The 22,013-nt window shown below is 37.3% G+C and overlaps 1 protein-coding gene across 4 annotated transcripts in view; it reads right to left on the minus strand.

The window, feature by feature from the left end:
• Positions 1 to 766: 766 nt before the first annotated feature.
• fndc1 (fibronectin type III domain containing 1) overlaps positions 767 to 22,013 on the minus strand; it is a 32,005-nt gene continuing 10,758 nt past the window's right edge. For 3 of the 4 annotated variants that reach the window (XM_058757027.1, XM_058757026.1, XM_058757028.1), the window contains 17 exons: positions 21,857 to 21,955; positions 21,638 to 21,758; positions 20,877 to 21,064; positions 20,110 to 20,217; positions 19,330 to 19,518; positions 16,993 to 19,236; positions 16,776 to 16,891; positions 16,123 to 16,234; positions 15,691 to 16,047; positions 14,396 to 14,560; positions 8,651 to 8,887; positions 6,233 to 6,341; positions 2,934 to 3,013; positions 2,815 to 2,844; positions 2,351 to 2,512; positions 2,015 to 2,137; positions 767 to 1,885 (listed from right to left, as the gene is read on the minus strand). In XM_058757027.1, the coding sequence (XP_058613010.1) occupies positions 1,770 to 1,885; positions 2,015 to 2,137; positions 2,351 to 2,512; positions 2,815 to 2,844; positions 2,934 to 3,013; positions 6,233 to 6,341; positions 8,651 to 8,887; positions 14,396 to 14,560; positions 15,691 to 16,047; positions 16,123 to 16,234; positions 16,776 to 16,891; positions 16,993 to 19,236; positions 19,330 to 19,518; positions 20,110 to 20,217; positions 20,877 to 21,064; positions 21,638 to 21,758; positions 21,857 to 21,955 (4,556 nt within the window). In that variant the 3' untranslated portion in view covers positions 767 to 1,769. The remainder of the gene's footprint in view (positions 1,886 to 2,014; positions 2,138 to 2,350; positions 2,513 to 2,814; positions 2,845 to 2,933; positions 3,014 to 6,232; positions 6,342 to 8,650; positions 8,888 to 14,395; positions 14,561 to 15,690; positions 16,048 to 16,122; positions 16,235 to 16,775; positions 16,892 to 16,992; positions 19,237 to 19,329; positions 19,519 to 20,109; positions 20,218 to 20,876; positions 21,065 to 21,637; positions 21,759 to 21,856; positions 21,956 to 22,013) is intronic. The other variant, XM_058757029.1, reaches the window with a different exon arrangement.

Consider the following 22,013-nt stretch of genomic DNA (forward strand, 5'->3'; position numbering starts at 1 on the left):
CCCGCTTCCTCTTTTAACATCTTCAGCAGATGTGTTTTTCCGGTCTCATTTTGGCAACCCACATCAAACTCATTATCTGTAAAGGCGGTTCCTCTTACAGAAGATGAATTGATACATTTAGATTTTCTTGTAAATTGTCAAAAAATGTTTTGCTTTGAACTCTACAGATATTTGTTGACTGAATGAGGGCAAGTGAGGGCAAGCAAGGCAAGTCTACTCTTAAAATGGACAGATGATATTCTAGTTATTGTCTATTCTTGAAAATAACCATTACCAACACCAAACCCTGGAAAAACACATAAGAGATCCCCCTTAGGCATGTGGATTGTGACCGGATGCCAAATAAAACATCAGTGGATTTTACTTAATGATAAGGAAATGCTGTACTCAAAGATAAGAACCTTGCTTTTTCTATTTTGATTTGAATCCAGCCGATGCCAGAGTGAGACTAATTATGGCAGGCAAGCCAAATGATGACGCACCTTTCTAACAATGCCTAGAATATTATTGAACAGGCATGCCATAAGTATTGTTTATTTTAACTGATGGGAAAGTATTCAGTCTTCTTGTACAAAAGATGGGAATAATAAATTAAATTGTAAAAAAGAGATATGAAGTGCAATAAAATTTATTGCGTGGCGTGTAGGAGGAAAGAGCTTTCTAGGTATTTGTAATTTTAGAAGTTATAGGCTTTTAAATGTGTCAGAATAAAGGGTTATTGCTAAAACACCTCATCCGAAATTGATTTAGAATGGGAGGATCAGTTATTACCACCTATTATTATGTGGAAAGCCCACCACAGCGCCATGACCACAAACACATACATTTCAATCAGAAAGAATTCAACCATTCTTGACAACGTGCTGGATACATAAAATGTATTAAGACGGTGACTTAATATTTCCCTGACTTTTATTTTTGCTTTTTTGTACTCTGTTAATACACTGTGCACATAATAAAATGTACTCTTAGTTAGTTTTTTTTTCTAGAAATGTAGCGGTGTGGGTATTCAAAGTTCGCAAAAGTGATTAGTAGTAATGCTGATCAATATAATTCATATAAAATAGAATTAAAACTACAATATATAATATACAATTATTTTATATTATATAACTTATGCATCGTCGGGAGATAAAAACGTTACATTTTCTCCATAGCACCTTTATTCAAATTTTAACCGTTCCTGAGCAAATAAAAATATATATATTTTTTTTCAATCTGCCCTAATATGGGCAATACTTTCATGCCAACCTTTGTTCAAAAAGAGGGTAATACAAAAATGTACGATTACAAAACCTCAGCAAGTTATATAAACAACAGCAAACATCACTCACAGAAAATTTGTTACATCATCGCAAATGTCATTTTCCCAGACATTACGTAGTCATTTGATGTTGTGCTTTGATATTTAACTAGCCACCAATTTGTTTCTTTGAAGTTACTGTAAGATAAATATTCCAAGTGGAATGGAATGTGAAATAATTACGCAACACATGAAAATAAAACATTGCTGATAAACTCAAATACACATGCTGCAATTTCCTCATATACAGACTGATTTTTTTCAAAAAGTGCTTGATATCGAATATGTAGAAATATTAGTGTTACTCAAAGTACTATATTCCTTCCGTCAGAAGCAGTTGCTATATGATTTAGGTTTGGATGCCATGGTGAGCAATGGTTCACCTCTGTGATTGGCTTATAGATATAGGAACAGAACACGTGGAATGTGATTGCCTGTGGAAATGTCCTCTTGGAGTTTCCCCCTGTTACCACTTTCCAGGGATTGGAACTCCACATTCATACCAGCCAACGAAAGGATGCGGTGTGCGCCTGCCGATGGCCCCGAAATTCACTGGCTCTTGTCTGTATGACCGATAATATCCTGAAATCCACAAACGGCATCATGTTACAGTGCTGACTGATCACCCTCAGTAAGTAAACACGCACATGACATGATGATTTGAGGCTTGAAGTGAAGACAAACTACAGAGCACGCTCATGTGTATCGTACCTTGAGCTGTGGGCAGGTTGAGGGAGAGATTGTGTGGTCCTGTTCTTCCATCTAGATAAGAGTCCACAAACTGGCAGTGGTCCTCTCCGTGGCCAAGTGCATCAGCAATGCTGTAGAACGGTTCTGAAATGGAAAACAGTCGTAGCTTGAGTATCCCTCAGGACCCAAACCTCAGACAGCGCCTTGTGTTTAGCTGAGGGAAACTGTGGTTTGGATCGGATTGTTCCAAGGCTTTCAGGCCAGCGCTCCAAAAACAGGGCGCTTCATATTACAGACACACTAATCATTAGATTAAAGTTTTAAATGTATTGTGTTGTTAGAAAGAAAGGTCAGCACCTCTCAGTCCATCTCCCATGAAGATTTTATAGCGCAGCGAGTTGCAGAGGACGACGCCGACAAACTTCCTATACCAGGTGCGCTTGACAAACTGACTTCCTTTACAAGAACTGTGGGCGGGGTTATACCTGAATGTGAATGGGATCCAGATGGGCTCCCCACCTAGAAAGCAAATATTTTTCATTTTAGGGCATTACTGTTTGGAAAATATCACGAAAAAGGTAACAATGATGACTTTTATGCTGGTTAGGGCAAACAAAACCATGCTAAGTCAAAACTCCATTACCATGATCTTTTCTAAAAAAGCTGGTTGACCAAGGTATTGATGGTTAAACTAGTTTAATAGTCTCGTAGGGACACCAGCAGCATTAAAAAAACCCACATGCTGATCTTTTTAGCACATCAATGTTTTAAAGGTTACTTAAAACATACAGTGATATAACGTGTAATGGTGCATCTCTTACCTGGGGGTCTCTCTATGAGCAGGGGATCATCTGGATTTAAAAAAAATTAATAAAAAAACAAATTTATTTTATTTTGAATCCAATAACCCTTATGTGGGTTCAGACAAAAGAAGACTCACCTGATTCTGTGACATATGTTAAAGTTTCACTGAGTGGCCCCAGTCCAAAGATATTCTTTGCTTGAACTTTGAAGTAATACCTGAGAACAAGAATGAAACATGTATTTATTATTTTAAAATCATGGTTTGCTGTCATGAAGAGACCATTTTTTTACAAAAGCACCTTATGTATGTATAAAACTCAACTGAACACTCACTCCTCATGTTACAATGAGAGCATCAGGATTTAATGACACAGAGACATAGTAAAAGTGGAAAGAAATGAAAAGAAAGAATTTAGTATAGGGACCAATTCTCACTATTAACTAATTGCTTATTAGCATGCCTATTATTAACATATTGGCTGTTTATTAGTACTTATAAAGCACATATTCTGCATCCCTAATCCTACACGATACCTAAACCTAACAACTACCTTACTAACTGTTAATAAGCAGCAAATTAGAAGTTTATTGAGGCAAAAGTTGTAGTTAATGGTGAGAATTGGACCTTAAAATAAAGTGTGACCGAAAATGTGTAGGAAAATAAAAAGAAGTAAATGAAAAAGCATAGGAAATAAACCCCAAATTAAAACAATAAATACTGGCAATTTTCTGCCAGGAAATTATCCACGGATAACTGTTAACAGTTAACTGTATTATATCCGTTAAAATGAAAATGGGATAGGAAAAAATGAAAAGGAAAAACAACAACAACAAAAAGCTGAAAAAATGTTGGAGAACAAAAAGAAAAAGGGTAGGAAAAAGCAAAAAGCAAAGGGCACAGTTAAATTGTGCATTAATAAAACATGCATGAGAGAAAGTTATAAGAGTGAGCCTCTGGCAAAGAGAAGGCTAACGACAAGAAGAGGCCGCATGTCAGAAGCTGAGCTAGAGAATAACACATCAACATGGAGATATACAACTACAACCACTTATTCTGCTCTGACTCTGGCACATTCTTTAACTTAGAGGATAGTACATTAGACAAGTAAAGAAATTAAAACAGAGAAGTGTGATGAAGTTCAAAGGGCAGCGCTAACAGCACTCACAGCCTTCTGTTCTGCCAGTGAGAGGCTGTTCAGTAAGCTCACGCTTCACTTGGTTTAACTCAGGACCCGTTTAATGACATAAAATCAGCACTGCTGGATCAAATTAGCACAGCCACGTGGAAACTCTGACCAAAATAAAGAGAAAATGGACAATTACAGTCAGACCGCCAGTGGAAGGTGGCCTGTCATATTTCAACTAGGATGTGTGTGTTACTGTTGTGTAATGTCCACGTGCAATTTTTCTTTTGACCTTATATTATTAAGTATATGCGTATGTGCACGTGTCTTATTTTTCCTTGTTCTTCTGACCATAACTCTTTGTGGAATTGATGCAAGTCTCAATATGGCATCCAAGTGGTTCGTCATTGTTACTTTGACCAAGAAGGAGCTGTTATTGTCCGCAGTCTAGACTATTTACCTAGTTCTAAAAGCTATTACAAATCATTCATAAAACGTATCAACACTTCATGGCTGAATTATAAAGTTGCCAGTCACTGAGCTCGGCTGAGAGGCTTCTAAATGAATCCCAGAGGACAATAAAAACAACTTTATCCTCACATTCCACACTTATGAACCAAACATCTCTAATGAGTGCATAAGCATTCATGTGTTTTCTCAAGGTAGTGATGGAGAGAGTGCATCTGCCTGTCTGGGAAAATGTACAAAACAAACGTCAATCAAACCTGGGGCGTTTCACACAGCTGCATGCATTTATGCATGCGTGAGTAACCCGTGTGCAGGTCCAGACGAGATCTGCGCATGTTTTTTGCATTTTCTGCACTGATTTTAAAGCTAAATATGTGCTGAGATTGCTACACTTTGAAATCATTACTGAATCAGCAAACACATTTAATGAATAAAAATTAGTAAGGGATGTGCAGAACTTTCAGAATGACGGGCGTTCCAATTCTGTGAGACAGATCATGCCTGCTGTAATGTACCAATACTTAGTGAAGAAAACTCTTAGATGGGTCTGGTACGCAGAAATGACTTCACATTTGTGGGAAATATCCAGACAGCCCATAAACACCTCCCTTATCTACTGCTGCAAAAATGTGTTGGTAGGGGTTTACAGCGTTACAGTAAGAGCAGCATTCAATAAACAGACACATGTAGACAGTGCAGTTCAGTCAATATGGTTGAAATTGAGTCTTGGCTAAAGGCGGGCAGGTTCTGATGATTTTCCACAGAATAAAATATCAGTTTGTGAACAGAGTGAAAAACTCTTGTTTGCTGCTGCTTTTAAATTATTTTAGATTTTTTTGGAGGGTGACAGGACAATAATAATGAAATAATTATTAGGGCTATCAGTCTAAAATAATTAATGTCACTTAATCTTTTTTATAGTTAACATATGAAATTATTTTTTAATGAAAGAAGATTAAATAATATGCTATTTGAAATTGAAATGTATGCAAGAGTGCTCTTTATTTTTTCAAAAACAACAAATTATTTACACTATTGTTAAAAAAAAATTGGTGTCAGTAAGATTTTGAAAGCGGTCTCTTTGGTGAACCAAGGCTGAATTTATTTCAGTAAATATTGTAAAATATTATTAAAATTTAATTTAAAAAAAATTCCTGTAAAATTTGATGATATTTAAATTTCACCATACAAAAAAAAATTAATTAATGCAACTGACGTTTGTTAAACATCTTGTCTGTGTTTGATGTATCAGTTTCAATCTGCTCCAAAGATTCAGATTAGTTCGAAATCACACAATACAGAATAAAACCGATATGATGTCAAACTGAATATATGCATTAACGAGTTAACTACGACAGCCCTACTAATTATATATTAGTCCCCATCTCCCTGTCACATATTTAACATATTCAACTACATCTTAGATCAGGTATCCTGTCAGAGATAGTTTAAGACTTAGCAAAAGATGTTTGGGAAAATATACATCACTATTTCTAGACGATGTTGCACAACAAGGGGAAGATAAATGACACTCATATAAATTTATGTTCAATAAAGTAAGTGGTAATGATTTTATAGCTTAGTAGACCAGCAAGCCTCACAGCCACTTCCCAGCATATTCTTGGAGTTCATGGATTAAGCATGATTTAGAAGGCCTCCCAAAAGATCTCAACTAAAAACTCAGACATGCTTTTGTATTTGTATTTTGTATTGTTGCCTATAGAACGCAGATGCTTAAATGTGCAAGCACAAGCATGCAAAACCTTGTAAATTAGTTTATGAATTGATGGAATATGTTTGTGTCTGTGTGCATGCATGAGATCTGTCACATGCTAGATCGCACCTGGAATTGGGCTTGAGATTTTCAACAGGGAGGTGGGTTCCACTTGAGGCTCTGGTTGACCATCTGTTATTTAGGACATCGTCATAGGATGCACTATGTACCATATAGCCTATAAAAGAGAAGGCGAACAATTAAAGCATACTCTAAATGTGAGAGATTCAAAAACATTCAAATAAATGAGTATGTATTGGTCATGTCTGTGCAGATATTCCTCAATATAATTCTAGTTCCTTATTAAGCCATGGAAGGACTAAACTCCTGCCAAGGCAGCAGGATGTATATAAAGCACATGCGTGTATTTTCCATCATTTCATATGCAGTGCAGGAGTGAAGCTTTTGAAAGAAGGCAGGATGACTGAAAAGGAGTGAAGTAGAGTGGAGAATTTTTTTTTTTATTAAATGTCAATTGTCGATAACCATCATTTGCTAACTTTACATACAATACGATTCAAAAAGTTGGGGTCAGATTTTTCAAAGTATTAGTGTGTGCATATATATAATATGTGAAGACTAGAGTAATGACCAGTGAAAATTCAGCATCATTTATTTATAGTTTTTAAACTATAAATAAATGATGCTGAATTTTCACTGGTCATTACTCTAGTCTTCACATATTATATATATGCACACACTAATAAATATTATGTTGAATTTGTAAATGTACAGTATCATGTATAAATAAATGCTATGGGTCTAGTAATGCAAAAGGCATTATGAAACCCCTACAGTAATATTAGGCTGCCTCTTACAATTTTATTCAAGAGCATATGGACATTATTTTTCATGTGTTGAAAAAGTTGCTCCATTAATCTAAGCATCGGTTATCGGTTGTCAGTTGGCAGGGAATCCGCTGCATTTAAACCTCCGCACACATCATATCATGACACTAACAGTGGCTGTGGGAATTGCCTCCCTGTTTGTGTGAATCAGGATGAAACTGTCAGTTTCAATATATTAGAGATGTGTTATATATAGTTTTGTGTTTGGTAATGCACATTAAATGGAAACCAGGATTTAGAAACTGGGGTACTTCAGAATAAGGTCTTTCAGCGCACTATCCTCCATCTTATTTCAAAACAATACAAACAATATTACGAAATAAGGCCATCTCTATTGATTTTACAGTAAACACTGCTTTCTATGAAAGTGAGGTATATTATGGAATGTGCCAATTCACAAATGACAGCGACATGATTTACTCACGCTCATTTGTGACCCTGGACCACAAAACCAGTCATAAGGGTCAATTTTTCACAAATTAATAAGCTTTCCATTGATGTATAGTTTGTTAGGATTGGACAATATTTGGCTGAGATACAACTATTTGAAAATCTAAATATTGAGAAAATCGCCTTTAAAGTTGTCCAACTGAAGTTCTTAGCAATGCATATTACATATCAAAAATTAAATTTTGATATATTTACAGTAGGAAATTTACAAAATATCTTCATGGAACATTGATTTTTGGCATAAAAGGGAAATCGATCATTTTGACCCATACAATGTATTTTTGGCTATTGCTACAAATATACCCCAGCGACTTAAGACTGGTTTTGTGGTCCAGGGTCACATTCTAAGGTTATTCTAAGGCTGTTTGCATTTCTTTCTTCTGTGGAACACAAAACACGATGTTTTGAAGAATGTCGGTGACCACTGACTTCCAATATATGGATGACAAAACCCACTGAGACATTTCTCAAAGAATCTTCTTTTATGCTCCACAGAAGGAAGAAAAACAAATTCATGAATGGTTTGGAATGACATGAACAACAGAATTTTCATTGTTGGGTGAACTATCCCTTTAACATCATGCTATTACCAAACGAGGAAAGCATGCAGTTAATTAGCTAATTGCATAGCTGTCTTTCTCAATTTTCAAATCACTAAATTCATGCTGACATGTCTGATTCGCCTTTTCACGATTTGTATCAGTATTTGGTGCTATAAATCTTTTTCAGTGTTGCTATCAAACAGGCCCATGCATGATTAACTTGCTTTATGAGATTTACACATTGCAGATAGAGGAACAGAACATTATAGGATGATCCATAAACTGGATTGGGTGTTTTTCACATCTATTTGATGCATTCTAAGAAATCGCTGCACATTTGGTATGTTGGAAAAAGCAGCTGAAATGCAGTCCATGGAAAATAAAACCTCTCATCTTGAGCATAAATCAAGTCATAAATAACTCATGACTTGTTAAATTTAACAAAGTCATTTTTTCAGCTTTTAATCGTAAGCCTAAGTCCGATCTTCAAATGATATAAGATGCAAAAGAAAGCTTGTAAATTTGCATATTACATCTAGCAAACATTGTGGTGAAACTTACAGGCATACAGAAGTCATTTTTTCACAGTTCTGCAACTGCAAAAGCATTTTTTAAATAATAAAAAAGGAACTGCTACACACACTCACCAGACACCATGTCATCTTTCAGTGGAAGTGCCCAGTCCAAAATCACAAAGGAGTGACAGCCCTCCATAGCAACCACAGTGACATTATGGGGCTTGTTTTTGGGTGGCTGCTTTTGATTGATTGATTGTTGTTCCTTCTCCATCAAATCTGCTAAGACATCCACTTGAAGGTACTCCAGAGCCTCGGTCAGGGAGCAGGGAGCTCCAGGGTCTTTACGGATGTAGTTTACATATGGAGCTAAGGATAAGAAGAGAAAGGGAAAATATGCAAATTTAGGAAATACGTAAAGGCAAATGCAATGTTGCTACTATAATATAAAATGTTTTATTTCAGTTCATAAGCAAATTAACAATTTGAACTAATCATATAACATTAATTTCATAATGCCTTGTTTGTCCCCAATTGCTTTATTGGCAGCAACACTTGAGCGGACTTTTGCAAATATGTGTGAAACCTGATCAGAACATCTGTAAAAAGTCACATGATCAAATAGAAATAGTGCAGAACCATGCATATTTATTTTGGATCATAACTTTTGATTTAAACTTTTCAAAAATAAAGTAAAACCAGTAATATTGTGAAATAATATTATTGTAATATTGAATATTTAAATAGTAATATTGCAATATTATTTTGCATTTTAATATATTTTAAAATATAACTTATTTCTGTGATTGCAAAGCTGAATTTTCAGCTGCCAATACTCTAGTCTTAAGTGTCACATGATGTTTGTTTTTTCATAAATCATTTCTTATTATCAATGTTGAAAACAGTTATGCTGTGTAATATTTTTTGTGGAAAGCTTGATACAGTATTTGTTTCCCCTGATTCTTTGATGAATAAAAAGTTCAAAAGAACAATTCATTTGAAATTTATAACCTATGTATTTACTGTCACTATTGACCAATTTAATGCATCCTTGCAGAAAAAAAACTTTAAGACTGGCTTTCAATTTGTCCGTTTTAATTGCTACAACTAGTAATACAAAAATGATTGCAAAACACCCACTGATATTTATGCAAACTGACAACAAATAACAATGTTGCTGGATGTTCCGTTTGGTAAGCATTACATTTCTGTTGTGTTGTTTGCATTAGCTTGTTGTCCTAGTTTAAGAATGAATCCAATTTACTCTTGGTCGTGGTTATAGACAATAAAAGCTACCATTGTTGATATTTTGCTGTAGACCTTTTCCTGTTGGCTCAATGAAATTTTGTTATTTCTGTCGTCCCACACAGTGCCAGCTGGATCCACAGCTGTGAACACTTCCAGAACCCCTCGTCCGATTGGGCCACAAGATTCACACCTGGAGCTAATCAAAAGCTCCATGTGATGCTGACCCTGATACAGAACAAAAAACACACTTCTGTGCATGTGCCTCCGCTGAGACCGACCGAGACTCAAACACACGTACAAGCTGCACTCGTTACGGGTGTTAAACCAAAAGCCACAATACAGTGTGAAGGGGAGAAAAACTGAACAATGCATAAGAATAAGTATCAAGACACAACTTCTATGTACTTCTCATACACTACAGCTACTGCATTCACACCTACAGAGAGAGTCGTACAGCAAGGTGGGAGCAAACACAGCAGAGATGGTATGAAATATAGTGGACTTGTTGGTGGATCTGGAGAGCAGAGAACACCCGAGCATATTAAAGCCATAAATATCTAAGGAGATGTCTGAGGTTTGGGCCAGAAGGAAGCCGCTCTCGGCTGATATCAGCACATTTAGCTCATGTCGTTTTATTTAGGGGTTCTTTCTTGACATGTTTCTCTGTTTAAATGGCTTGCATATGTGTAAGTATGTGCCTGTTGTGCAGCCCAAAATCTGGAGTGTCAGGATTTATCTCTCCATGCATTGAGGATGGGACATTTTACCAAAGAGCTGTGTTTGCTATGTTCCTGGAACTGACTTTTTATTGGTATGATGCTTGTTTTGGTGGAGCTAGACCTCGTGATGTTGACTTCTTTTAAGTGATTCTCCTCAATCATAGATTACTGCCTGCCATTTTAATGTATTACTGCTTCCTCAACTCAATTTTACCAGGACTTGAAGCACCTCCTCTTGTACCCATTAGTACAAATATCAGCATTATGAGGCCAAATGCTGTAGCCACAGCCTGGAACATGCAGTATTTCTGTACAGGCACAGCTTGGTTCCTCAGTTCTTTCAATACTCATACTTTTGTATTTGAAAAGCTCAGCGGTGCTTCTGGCTCTAGTGGTCTAAATGGTGCTGTTATCTCTATTTCCTCGCATAGCGCTGCTGGGCATAGCCATTTTCTAATACTGCAATATAAATACATTACAATCACCAACCTAGGGACCATCGAGGGCCTCCCTCATAAAACAATGAAGAGTTGGCTCATAATATTTTTCTCATTCTTCTGCTGTTTTCCTATGTACCTAGCCAGAGCAGTTGATGTCACATTTCTGCCAAGACAAGCACATTAGAGGAGCCATGAAACAGTAGGAGCTCTTGGATTGCTGGCTAATGATCAAAAAACAAAACCTAGGCCACGATGACCCCTGTTTTGTCATAAGATATACATTTGAGAAATGCAACAAGTTACTTAATCAGTGAGTCTCAACACTGGTGTGCACTGTGTTTAAGCAGGTTTAGGGCTATCAATCAAGTCGACATTTCAAATGAATTACATATGACTATTTATTATTCAAATTATTCATTTAATCCTATGCTAACATTTCACATCAATGTATAAACACCAATATTTAATACTGAAATAATTGTAATTGAAAGACATTAAATAGACATGATTAATTATATACATTTTATTGTATCACTTTTTTAAATTAACTTGTAAAATTAATAGCATAATAATTGTTAACAGTGTATTGCTAATGTGAAATCCGTTTGTCTGTAGATTAAAAGCTGATGTAACCAAAACCTACTAAACTTAGATTTAAAAGGAAAGAAAGAGAGAGCAAAGAAAGTAGAAAAGCTGGGTCTCCAAGTCCATTACACTTTTGTCACATGCTTCTATTGGAGACCAGACCGGACTTGTGCCGAGCTGTGGTAGATGAGCTTAGCAGATACTTATAACTATAACAATGTGAACTTCTCTACTGCAAGTGCAGTACTGTAAAGAGTCAATGAGGGGCAGAACTAAATTTGCCAGCTGACTAGCCAAAGCTCCAGCTCAGCATAACCATTTCTGAAACTCATCTGGCACATGTCTCTGCATGCAAACTGGACCCGAAACAATGTTCCATAGGTGTATAGCTTGTGGGGATTTAAGTTTGGAAAGATGGAGTCTGCTGAACCTAATGTTCAAAGGTTATTATAGTCAGTCTTGGTAAACCAATTCATGCTGAAGCTGAAAAAGCTTGACTAGAGTCAGGTAACATACACTCTTAAAAAATAAAGGTGCTTCAAAAGTTTCTTTAAAGAACCATCTCTTCCTTACCTTTTTATAATCTGAAGAACCTTCTTTCACCACAAATAACCTTTTTTGAAACAGAAAGGTTCTTTATGGAACCATTTAGACAAAAAGGTTCTTCTATGGCATCGTGAAGCTCCTTTATTTTTAAGAGTGTAGGGTCACATCATGATTGCACTAATCCACTGCTGAGTGGAATACAATTGCACTATTTGGGAATTGGTTGGAATAGCATCCGCATAGCAATCACAAACAAAACTTGTTTTTTTGTAAATCATTTTACTCATTCAGGCACACACCTTTGTCCTAACACACATCCTGAGTCTTGAAGAATTCGGGAAGGTAGCCCAAACCCACAGACATCCAGCCATAATTTATAGAGCTGAGTCTAAATACCTTCACTCAGGCATTCTCAAATATTTCCTACAGAAGCTGCCCACATGAAAGAACTTGAGTCCTCAGAGATCCTAAAGTCAGTAGACTCTAAAATAGCCTCTACCAATACATGGTATGTAGAATTAGATGCGGACCTGAGGGTTGACAAAGTTAGTTACACTCTGGCCATAGGGGAGAGACCTCTAGTAGTAGAAAGTAAACAGAGAATAGCATGATCCAAATAGAGAGGCTAAAGGTAAAGTCATATTTTTTCTTCCTCTTATTCCCCCGTTTACTCTCAATTTACAGTATACTACTATTTAAAAGCTTGGAGTCAGTAAGATTTTTTATTTGAAAGCAATTAATACATTTATTCAGCAAGGATGCATTAAATTTAACAAAAGTGACTGATATTACATTATATTTAAAATAAATGCTGTTCTTTCAATTTTGCATTGATCAAAGAATCCTGAAAAGCAACAGTTTTCAACACAACATAAAAAAGAAATGGGCACCAAATAAGCATATTAGAATGATTTCTTAAGAATCATGTGACACTGAAGACTAGAGTAATGGCTGTTGAAAATTCAGCTTTACCGTCACAGAATAAATCACGTTCTAAAATGGATGGCAGTTGTTATAAATTATATTAATATACTATAATATAATAATATTTCATAATACTGTTTTTACTGTATTTTTGATCAAATATGTGTAGCCTTGATCAGCGTAAGAGATTTCTTTCAAAAACATTTAAAAAAAAAAATCTTACAGACCTCAAATTTACAACTAACTTCTTGTTATGCCTTAATTTTCATAACTACCCTGGGTCACATCCCATAAATCTTTTTTATTTAACAGACACTTTCATCCAAGTCAAATATTGTGTAAAAATAGGACCTGACATTTGTGTCATATCCGGATAGTATCTGGATATTTTAGCTTGATTGCATTAACACCTTTATCCCAATGCATTTTCAGTGTAACTGGATTGCACAATTCAAAACTGGATCATTCAAAATGTCTTTGCAAACACACTAGTAAAGGATTTTAATGGGGCTAGAAGTGAATAAATGGGGAGAAAAGGTTGTAAAGTGCTCTCTTTGGCGAGAAATTAAGATTCCAAGTCTAATACAATAAAACAGTTTGAATAAGGTGAGAAAAACGCAAGAGTGTGGTGTCTTTTGTCTTTTTTCATGCTGTGAGAGCAGTATAATTAAAAGAACTTGCAACACAGGACTTGAATGACTCAGTCTGTCAAAGTGACATGTTTGTTTACAGCACAATCTCATTTATTACTTGCGTAGCTGAATGTGGATAATGAAAACATGTTTGTATTTACATCTAAATTACATGTGGTCAAAATCTGTCCCAGACACCTGCGAATGTAATTTCAGAGGTCCGATCACAATCCGATTAAACTGAGTTTTGGATGTATTTATATTTGACAATTCAAAAGTGAGCCGACTGAAAATGCATGTTAAGGCCAGGTGTAAAAAGGGATATAAACGCAACTGATTACGCTTAAGGAACAAGCAATTTTAGAGCCTTTGTTAACATTTTGGTTAAGAGTTAGTGTCTCTTTGTTTGAAAATTTTGATGAACTCTGATTGAGCTGATTGTGTGGAGTTTGAAGGATCATTCAACTACCGAGGGACAACAAGTATTTGCATATAAATCCTAGCTAAGGTCAGCTGTGTGCGCTATTTTATTTGCTGCATGAGCTGCACTTGTAGGCCAGATAAATTTCCTTCACATTCACCATTCAACTCTCAAGTGCCTCACATCTACAGGAAATGCTGAGGTGACTGGAAAGAAATTAACTGTGAGCGGCCAGTTGTGTTTCCTGAGAGATTCAATCTCAGCATGGTATTGCTGAGTTTGGAACCAACAAGAACAGGGAATATGGTATTTTTTTTTACCAGAGTACTAACTTGTAATATGTAGTAAACCAAACGTATTACCTGTGAATCGTTTCTTTCCAACCACATCAAACTCAGAAGAAGGAGTGTTGTTCAAAGGCCGTGTCTCAGGAATTGGAGGCTGTGTTGTAGGAGTCTCTGTTGTGTGAGCCAGTGTTGTGGTAGGAAGTGGGACTGGGGTTGTGGTAGTCTCCTCAAAAAGCCCATCTGTAAGATAGAGTAGTAATCAAAAACAGGAAGAATAAAAGTCCACAGGATGCTGTATCCCACCTCACAGTGGCCCAAAGAGTGTTTGGACACTCATGTCACATTTAAAAATGTATGAACGCCTTTGTATTATATAACAAAATATGAAGCCAAGTGGCATTTATTTCAAAGGAGTGGGGTTTGAGTGTCCAAAACTGTCCAGTTACTTTTTAGGTCCACTATACATGCAACTTTTTTAAACACTGTTTTTAAAAGTTAATGCTATTGCTCAGTTATAGTAGTGAGAATGTGACCAAACTTTTCTTTATGGTTAATATACTCTTGCCCAAGATTCCTGTCACAACAAGGAAATTACTATTGGGACAAGCCAAGTAATTATTAAAACTGTATGCAAACAAGCATGTCCATAAATGCAGCTTGGCCACATTAGCTGTCCCGTGTTCAACAAACCAGCAGAATTACATAACAAATGATTATACAACAAGGTCTAGTTGCTATTCCAGAAAGGTCATCCAAGTTTGTGCACACTGAATCATACAGCTCTTCACTTTGCAACCTATAAAGCCACTTATTATGAAAAAATAAGAATAAAAAGCAGGAATGTACCCCTTTGAACAACAGCAAACAAATGGCATCTATAAAGTTTAATAGATTAATAGAGAAATGGAGTACAAATGGCCGTACAAAAAGCGAAAGTAAAAACAACCTGCTTGTAGCTTGGTAGCCAGTAAACAAAGCAATCAGCCAAGACCATCTTCATTTATAACAGCATTTTTTTCTACAGTGGAGGAAAAGCATGCTGTTGACAGGCAGATTCAAAGCATAGCAGAGGTTTTTCAGGCATAACAGGGGATATCCTTTGAGGTTTACTGTGTACATCCTAACTAACATTATCCTTGGAATACTGATTCTAAATTACAGAGGACCAGGTCCTGTGGGTACTAACTACATTCCTGTGACAAGGCTTGTTATACAAGAGCCAACTGGGCCAAACAGTTTTCTGTCCCATTTTAAGAGTATCTTTCCATCATTTTAGCTTTGACACACATTACTAAATCCGCATCACATTACTTAACTGTCTTGTATAAAACAAATTTAAGTTTAGTATGGCTGTTAAGAGTTCATCTCACCTTCAGAGTAGCAGTTAAGTATTCCATCAGGGTCCAATATTGGGAAACCATTCTTGTCCAGTCGAGAATAAAGTCCAGGTGGACATGTAGGCTCAGCAGCTAATGTTGACTGCTCCAGTGTTTCTGTTACCATTTCTGTTGTTGTAGGTTCTGGTGTTGTTGTAGTTGTTGTTGTAGTTGTTGTTGTAGTCGTGGTTGTAGTGGTTGTAGTCCTTGGTTTAGGGCGGTCCAAGCCCACGATGGGTTTTCCTCCCACAGTAAGGTACTTGTCACTTGGATTAATCACAGGCCGACTTTCTCTTCCATGACCAAATAATGCTAATCCTTCCTGGTTTACCAGTGGGCTGCCCTGGTCATCTAATATAGCAAACACAGATAAAAGTCAGTTTAAAACAGGCTTCTTCTTTCTATATTTCTATTACTGCCACTCACCAAAAACAGTCTTGCCATCCTCTCCAAGGACAACTTTTCTGGGTCTTCCTCTTGAATCCTGAAGAACTCTTCCATTTTCATTCATTAGGACACCTTTATCCAGATCTACTATCTAAAAGAGTGAATGAAACTTTATAAAGAAGTAGAATCTTTCTTTCAAAACAAAACGAGACAACAGTCAAACAGTCTTGCTTGAATTAGTGTCCCTAAGGTCCCTGCCTGTGAAGTTTCCATGCCTAGAGAGACAAAACTGTTCACATCACAACTGTTCACGTCTTTGCTTACTTTAAAGATAATTCTGTTTGGACTGCAGTACTGTCTGATTTATTAATGTATCCAGACAGCAGACATAACAGAAGCCATAGATATGGACATTGTGATCACAGTATCTTAAATTACATTCTATCATTTATGTTTAACAAAATAAAAGTTGTTGATGAAACCCGAAGGTCACTATCAGTGCTACAAACCTGCTATGGGTAAAAAGTTAACTTTATACTGTCATAGTTTAAAAATTAGAACAAGAAACAAAGGGTGTAAATTAAGTTTGCCAGTAGTAAATAAACCAATATAATTTATAAAATATCTTAATGGATTTAGGGACATTCAGGGCTGCCAAATTTAGCAATAATTAACATTGCAAATAAACACACCCATTTTGTTCCATCAGGACCTGTGATATGTCGGACTCCATTTGGTTTCGAATTTTCATCAGATGTTGAGGATGCTTTGCCATTTGAAGCTGTGAGATTCGGCCGTCCATTTTTGGCTGAACATGTAATTAGAGAAATGAGTAAAAATGTACTTATGCACACACTGAAACTGTTGTACGTACAGCATGCACATCCTTGCAGACATTACATTGTTTACCTTTTTCATAACTAGGTTTGTAGCCACGGGCTGGAGTGTTTTCCTGTGAAATGGACCGCAGCCTCGATCCCATCACTGGATTTCGAGATTCAGGAGATATATTCCCAGTAGAGCTTTCACCAGCAGACAGTCCATGGGAAGAGCGAGAAACTGAACTTGGGGTGAGCCTAACATTAGTATTACTCCTGTCAGCCGTGTCTGGATTTGAGATAAGTGGTGATTCTGCTGGACTGTTTTGAGAGGAGGCAGATGATGATGCTGAAGAGGAGTGTGGTGAAGAGCCTGATGTGGAAACAGAGCCCATTCTTCTGTGCTGTACTGGATACACCCTACCAGGGAACCGCGAACCTTTCAGACGGCTTGCTACCACAGGAGAGCGGACCCGACCATTAGAAGACAAAATAGGGACTCTTTGGGCAACTGAAGGAAGTGACTTTGAACTGCTACTGGTACTACTTTGCTCCCTGTCCACACTTTCATTTTCAATGTTGTGGGCAGGTCTGTGAGGTTCACTCACAGTTGTTGTTGTTGTTGTTGTTGTTGTGGTGGTTTTAGGTGCAGCAGTTGAGGTGGCATCTTTGCTTTGCCTCTCCAAGGTCTCTCTGCTTTCTTCGTAAAGATAATCATCTTCATGATCGTTGCTAATTTTTACATCTTCATTATTACTGGGATTGTTGGAACTTTTTGGAGCATTTGTGTCTTTATTTAGCACACTAGGTTTATTTGAGACAGGATTAACCTCATGCTTTGAAGGGTATGTTGTGGGTGAAGTTTTATCACTGGTGTCTTGAGAGCTCACAGCAGTAGAACGAGAAGGAAATCCTTTAATAAGTGGCCTTCCTGCACCTATAGATGAGGCAGTCCTACTCCACGGTATTCTCCCGTCTTGTCTGCGACTCCCTGTAGCTATCCTAGAATTTCGGTTTGGTAATGAAAGGGGTGAACTTCTTCCTGTTGTAAAAGGGTTAGTCCTTGAAGAAGAATGGGAAGTGGAACCATGACTATTACCTTTCTCTTCTTTGTTATCATAACCTTCTTTTTGTTCTGGGTGTTCCTCTTTAGTTGTATCAGAATGGGTTTTTTTGGTTTCTTCAGTTGGTTGTTCCCCCTTTGTGTCATCTAGCTCCGTGTTCTTGTGGTTGGTATCATGCTCCTCTGTTGTATCATGACTGTTTGTCCTGGTTCTCGTTGGCAGTGTTGATTGTGAAGAAGCAGATGATGATGATGATGATGATGATGATGAATCAGGTTTGTGCTTTCCTGTTTGAAGTCTCTGAGCTCTAGTTGAAATTCCAACTCTTCTTCCATTAGGGTACATGGCACCAGATCCTGAACTTGTGACTCGACCCGACGTGGAAGAAGTCCTTCTTGTACCTGCTGATGATGATGGTAAGGAGGATGAAGGAGAAGATACTGAAGAAGATGAGTTGGAAGAAGAAGATGATGAAGTTGATGCTGAGGAGGAGGAAGAGTAAGTTGGAGAAGAGATAGATGAGGATGATTCTGATTCTTTCACTGATTCAGGCCTGGTTTCCTGAGGTGAGATCACTGAAGGCGTCCTGTCAGTGACACTTATCTGGTTGTATGAAGTCTTTTCCTCAGGATAGGAGACCGCTGTTAGGTCCTTTCTTGTAGCTGCAGACTCCTGGTTTTGCGACGAACTTGAAGAAGCTTCACTCCGCATTCTTGATCGAGAATTAGGCCTTCTTAATCTGCTAATATCAACAATTGAGGATGTGCGCGGGGTCCAAGAAGGACGTTTGTCCTCAGGTGTTTTGGGGACAGATTCAGACTGATTGGGTTTTGATTCTTTAGTATCATGTGAGTGTTTTGAATGGTCCTCTGTTTGTGGTGATGCATTATTACTGCTCTCTGGTTTTGTGTCCTCAGTAGCCTCATTTGCTCTTATTTCCTCTTCTGTTGGACTGTCTGTTGGCTTCTCTTCCTCATTTGTATCTCCTTCTCTATCGTTGGCATTAGTGGATGAAGAATGAGAGTTTGAGTTTGACCTAGAACCTCCGTTTCTGACTGAACCCCTCACAGAGGAGAAGATGCTGTGATAGGACCTTGTTTGAGAAAGAGGGCGTCCTCGTCTATTGGTGGGTGGCGCTTGAGTTGTGGTCTGACTATCGGACTCTTCCATCTCATCTGGCTCCTGATTGTCTGATTCATTGTTTGAAGATGTCTTGGAGGCACTTTGTCTTGTCTTGTGGCTGTCTGTGTTCCTTAAGTGAGTAGAGCTGGCTAGAGACAAAATTAAGATACCAGTCTTAACCAAGTTTCTGTAAAGATGCTTATTTAAGTTTATTGGGGAAAACATCTGTTGGGAATACTTACATGCAGGCATTGCAACAATAATGGCTTTAGTCTGTGGTCCTTGGCCCTTTCTATTGACTCCACGGATTTTGAAGATATAGCGATCACCTGGCGTAAGTCCATCTATGGTAGCAGAGGTGGTGGTGCCACGGTATGTAACTGACTTTGCGCCAAACGGTTTCATAGCAGGAGCATAGGAAAGGATGTATTCTGGAAGTAGATGTCAAATCAATCAGTACGGTCAATTTCATTTGGATACCATAGCTAAACATTTTCCAACGAACACTGGGAATACCCAGGATTGAACCAATAAATCTAGGCCAAGGATAACATACTAAAAAGGAAGAGTTCCTTCTGCATGAACAGGGAACAGTTTGTGTTTTCCACATGTGCATTTGTGTTGGTTTAGCTTTACAGACTGGTGCTCTGCAGGCCTGCTGGAGAAACTGTAATGCTGAAGGTTTATCAATCCCATGTATTTTGGCACTGCATACAGATAAGTGGTTTCAGGGAAGACATATGGTCAACAATTAGTAATGTCTTACTCTCCAAATGCCAAAGTCGTTTTCTGTTCTTTATGTAGGGCATATTCCGAAAGTCATAGAAAGAGCTGGCAGATATCTGTATAAAATATTATCAGTGTTAACATACTCTCTCCTGTCCCAGCTAAATATGCAGATACAACTATAAGTGAGGCAAGAGTATGTTGGGTGCACTACATGATAAACAAATACAAATATGTCTTCCTATGGTCAATATGGATCTTACTGAATTGGTAGCCTAGCTACCCTGTGGTCTTACCTCTTATTCGCCCATTTGTTTGCTCAGGTGGATCCCAGGTGGCTGTGACAGCAGTACCTTTTCCTCGAAGTGGTTTTACTTGAAAATTTTCTGGAGGGCCAGAAGGAGCTGCATAGACAAATGTGGGAGAAAGTAAAACTAGGACTGACAAACAAATTGTTATACAAACAACATGGAGCACTGTGTATTCTCTTGAACCTAATTTTTTTCAGCCTGGATATTTTTCAGATGGAAACAACAGACAGTTTGTGTTTTCCATGGGAATGAGCTCATTCTGATCACTCCAAACAAAAATTCCAAACAGCCAGTAAACAGTGACATTACTCTGAAATAGGCAGTTAGAACATGCTTACATGGTTTCAAAAACTAAGGCAAGATTGTTTTGAGTTTTTGCGCATTTGTATGGGTGTGCAACACAATACTAACACCCTTTTGTTTATCCTTTGCTTCATTAACTAGTGTATTTTCAGACATGCAATAAAAGTGAAGATTGTAATTAAATTAACTTCATGCTAAATAACCAGATTTTCTAATATTTTAAACCACATTCACAGAAAATAAAACTTCTAGTAATTTTTTAATCATAATCTTGTAATATTGAACACTGTTCCGTTATAATACTAATAAGATTTTTTTTTAATTTGACATTGACCTTTTTAGTTTGCAGATAATTATATCTATAATAATAAATACTATCAGGATTTGTCTGCTCAGCTATGCAAACTAAGCAAAACATCTGGGTTAGAGATCAGGGAGCGTAAACAAACCTGATTCAGGGGTTCTCTGGAACACAGATGCACTCCATTTTCCCTTCTGATCTCCTTGCGAGATACAAATAGAGAACTCGTACATGCTGTCCGCAGAGAGTGTTTCAATTATGAGACGTCTCTGAGTGGTGTCCTTGTATTCCCATCGAGCAGATTCTCCTTTCTCTCTGTATTTCACAGTGTAATACCTGCACATACATTGATTCTACAGCTGAAATATATACTATCGTTCCAAAGTTTGGGGTCACTATTCAGAAAGGACACATTAAAGTCGTTCACAGTAATGACAGTAAAGACATTCATCATTCATCACAAAAGATTTCTGTTTCAAATAATGCTGCTCTTCTGAACTTCCTATTCCTCAAAAGATTCTGAAATGAATTCCACAAAAACATTAAGTAGCACAACTGCTTTAACACCGATGATAATAAGATTTGCTTCTTGAGCACCATATTTGCATATTAGAATGATTTTTAAGGATCATGTAAAGTGTGAAGGATCACACTGTAGACTGAAGTAATGGCTGCTAAAAATCCAGATTGGCCATCACAGAAATTTTATATTAAACATATTAAACGTAAATGTAAAAAACATTCATTTTAAATTGTAATAATATTTCACAGATTTAATGCAAATAATATAAATGCAGCCTTGTTGAGCGTAAGAGACTTATCTTACCAACCTTTTGAACAGTAGTGTATATAGTGCAGCCAACATACCAATTGGTCCACCATTTTAAAAATGATATAATACATTTTTACCTGGATCCCCCTGGTATTTCCTTCTTCTTTTCAACAAGTGGATCAACCCATGTGATAAGGACAGACTGAGGAGACAATACTCTAACTGTGATGTCCTCTACTTCGTCCACATCTTGCGGCTCTGATGGAAAAGGATGACAAAGAATAAATATCAGGTTTGAGCGAGTCAAAATACTGAACATGGAGTGCTGGTTAGCACCACTGTGATCTGTGATATACCTGGTGTTACTTTTTTATTCATGGTGGCCGTGGTGATGGGTGCACTCCTCCCCTGGGCTCTGGGTGCCTGCAGTGATACCACATAGACGGACTCAGACGCTACGAACAGAGGGGGGATACCAGATACGGCCACGTATCATTACACATTACCTGCTAT

The sequence above is a fragment of the Onychostoma macrolepis genome, chromosome 20 (assembly GCF_012432095.1).
Source record: "Onychostoma macrolepis isolate SWU-2019 chromosome 20, ASM1243209v1, whole genome shotgun sequence".
In the NCBI taxonomy this organism is placed as follows: domain Eukaryota; kingdom Metazoa; phylum Chordata; class Actinopteri; order Cypriniformes; family Cyprinidae; genus Onychostoma; species Onychostoma macrolepis.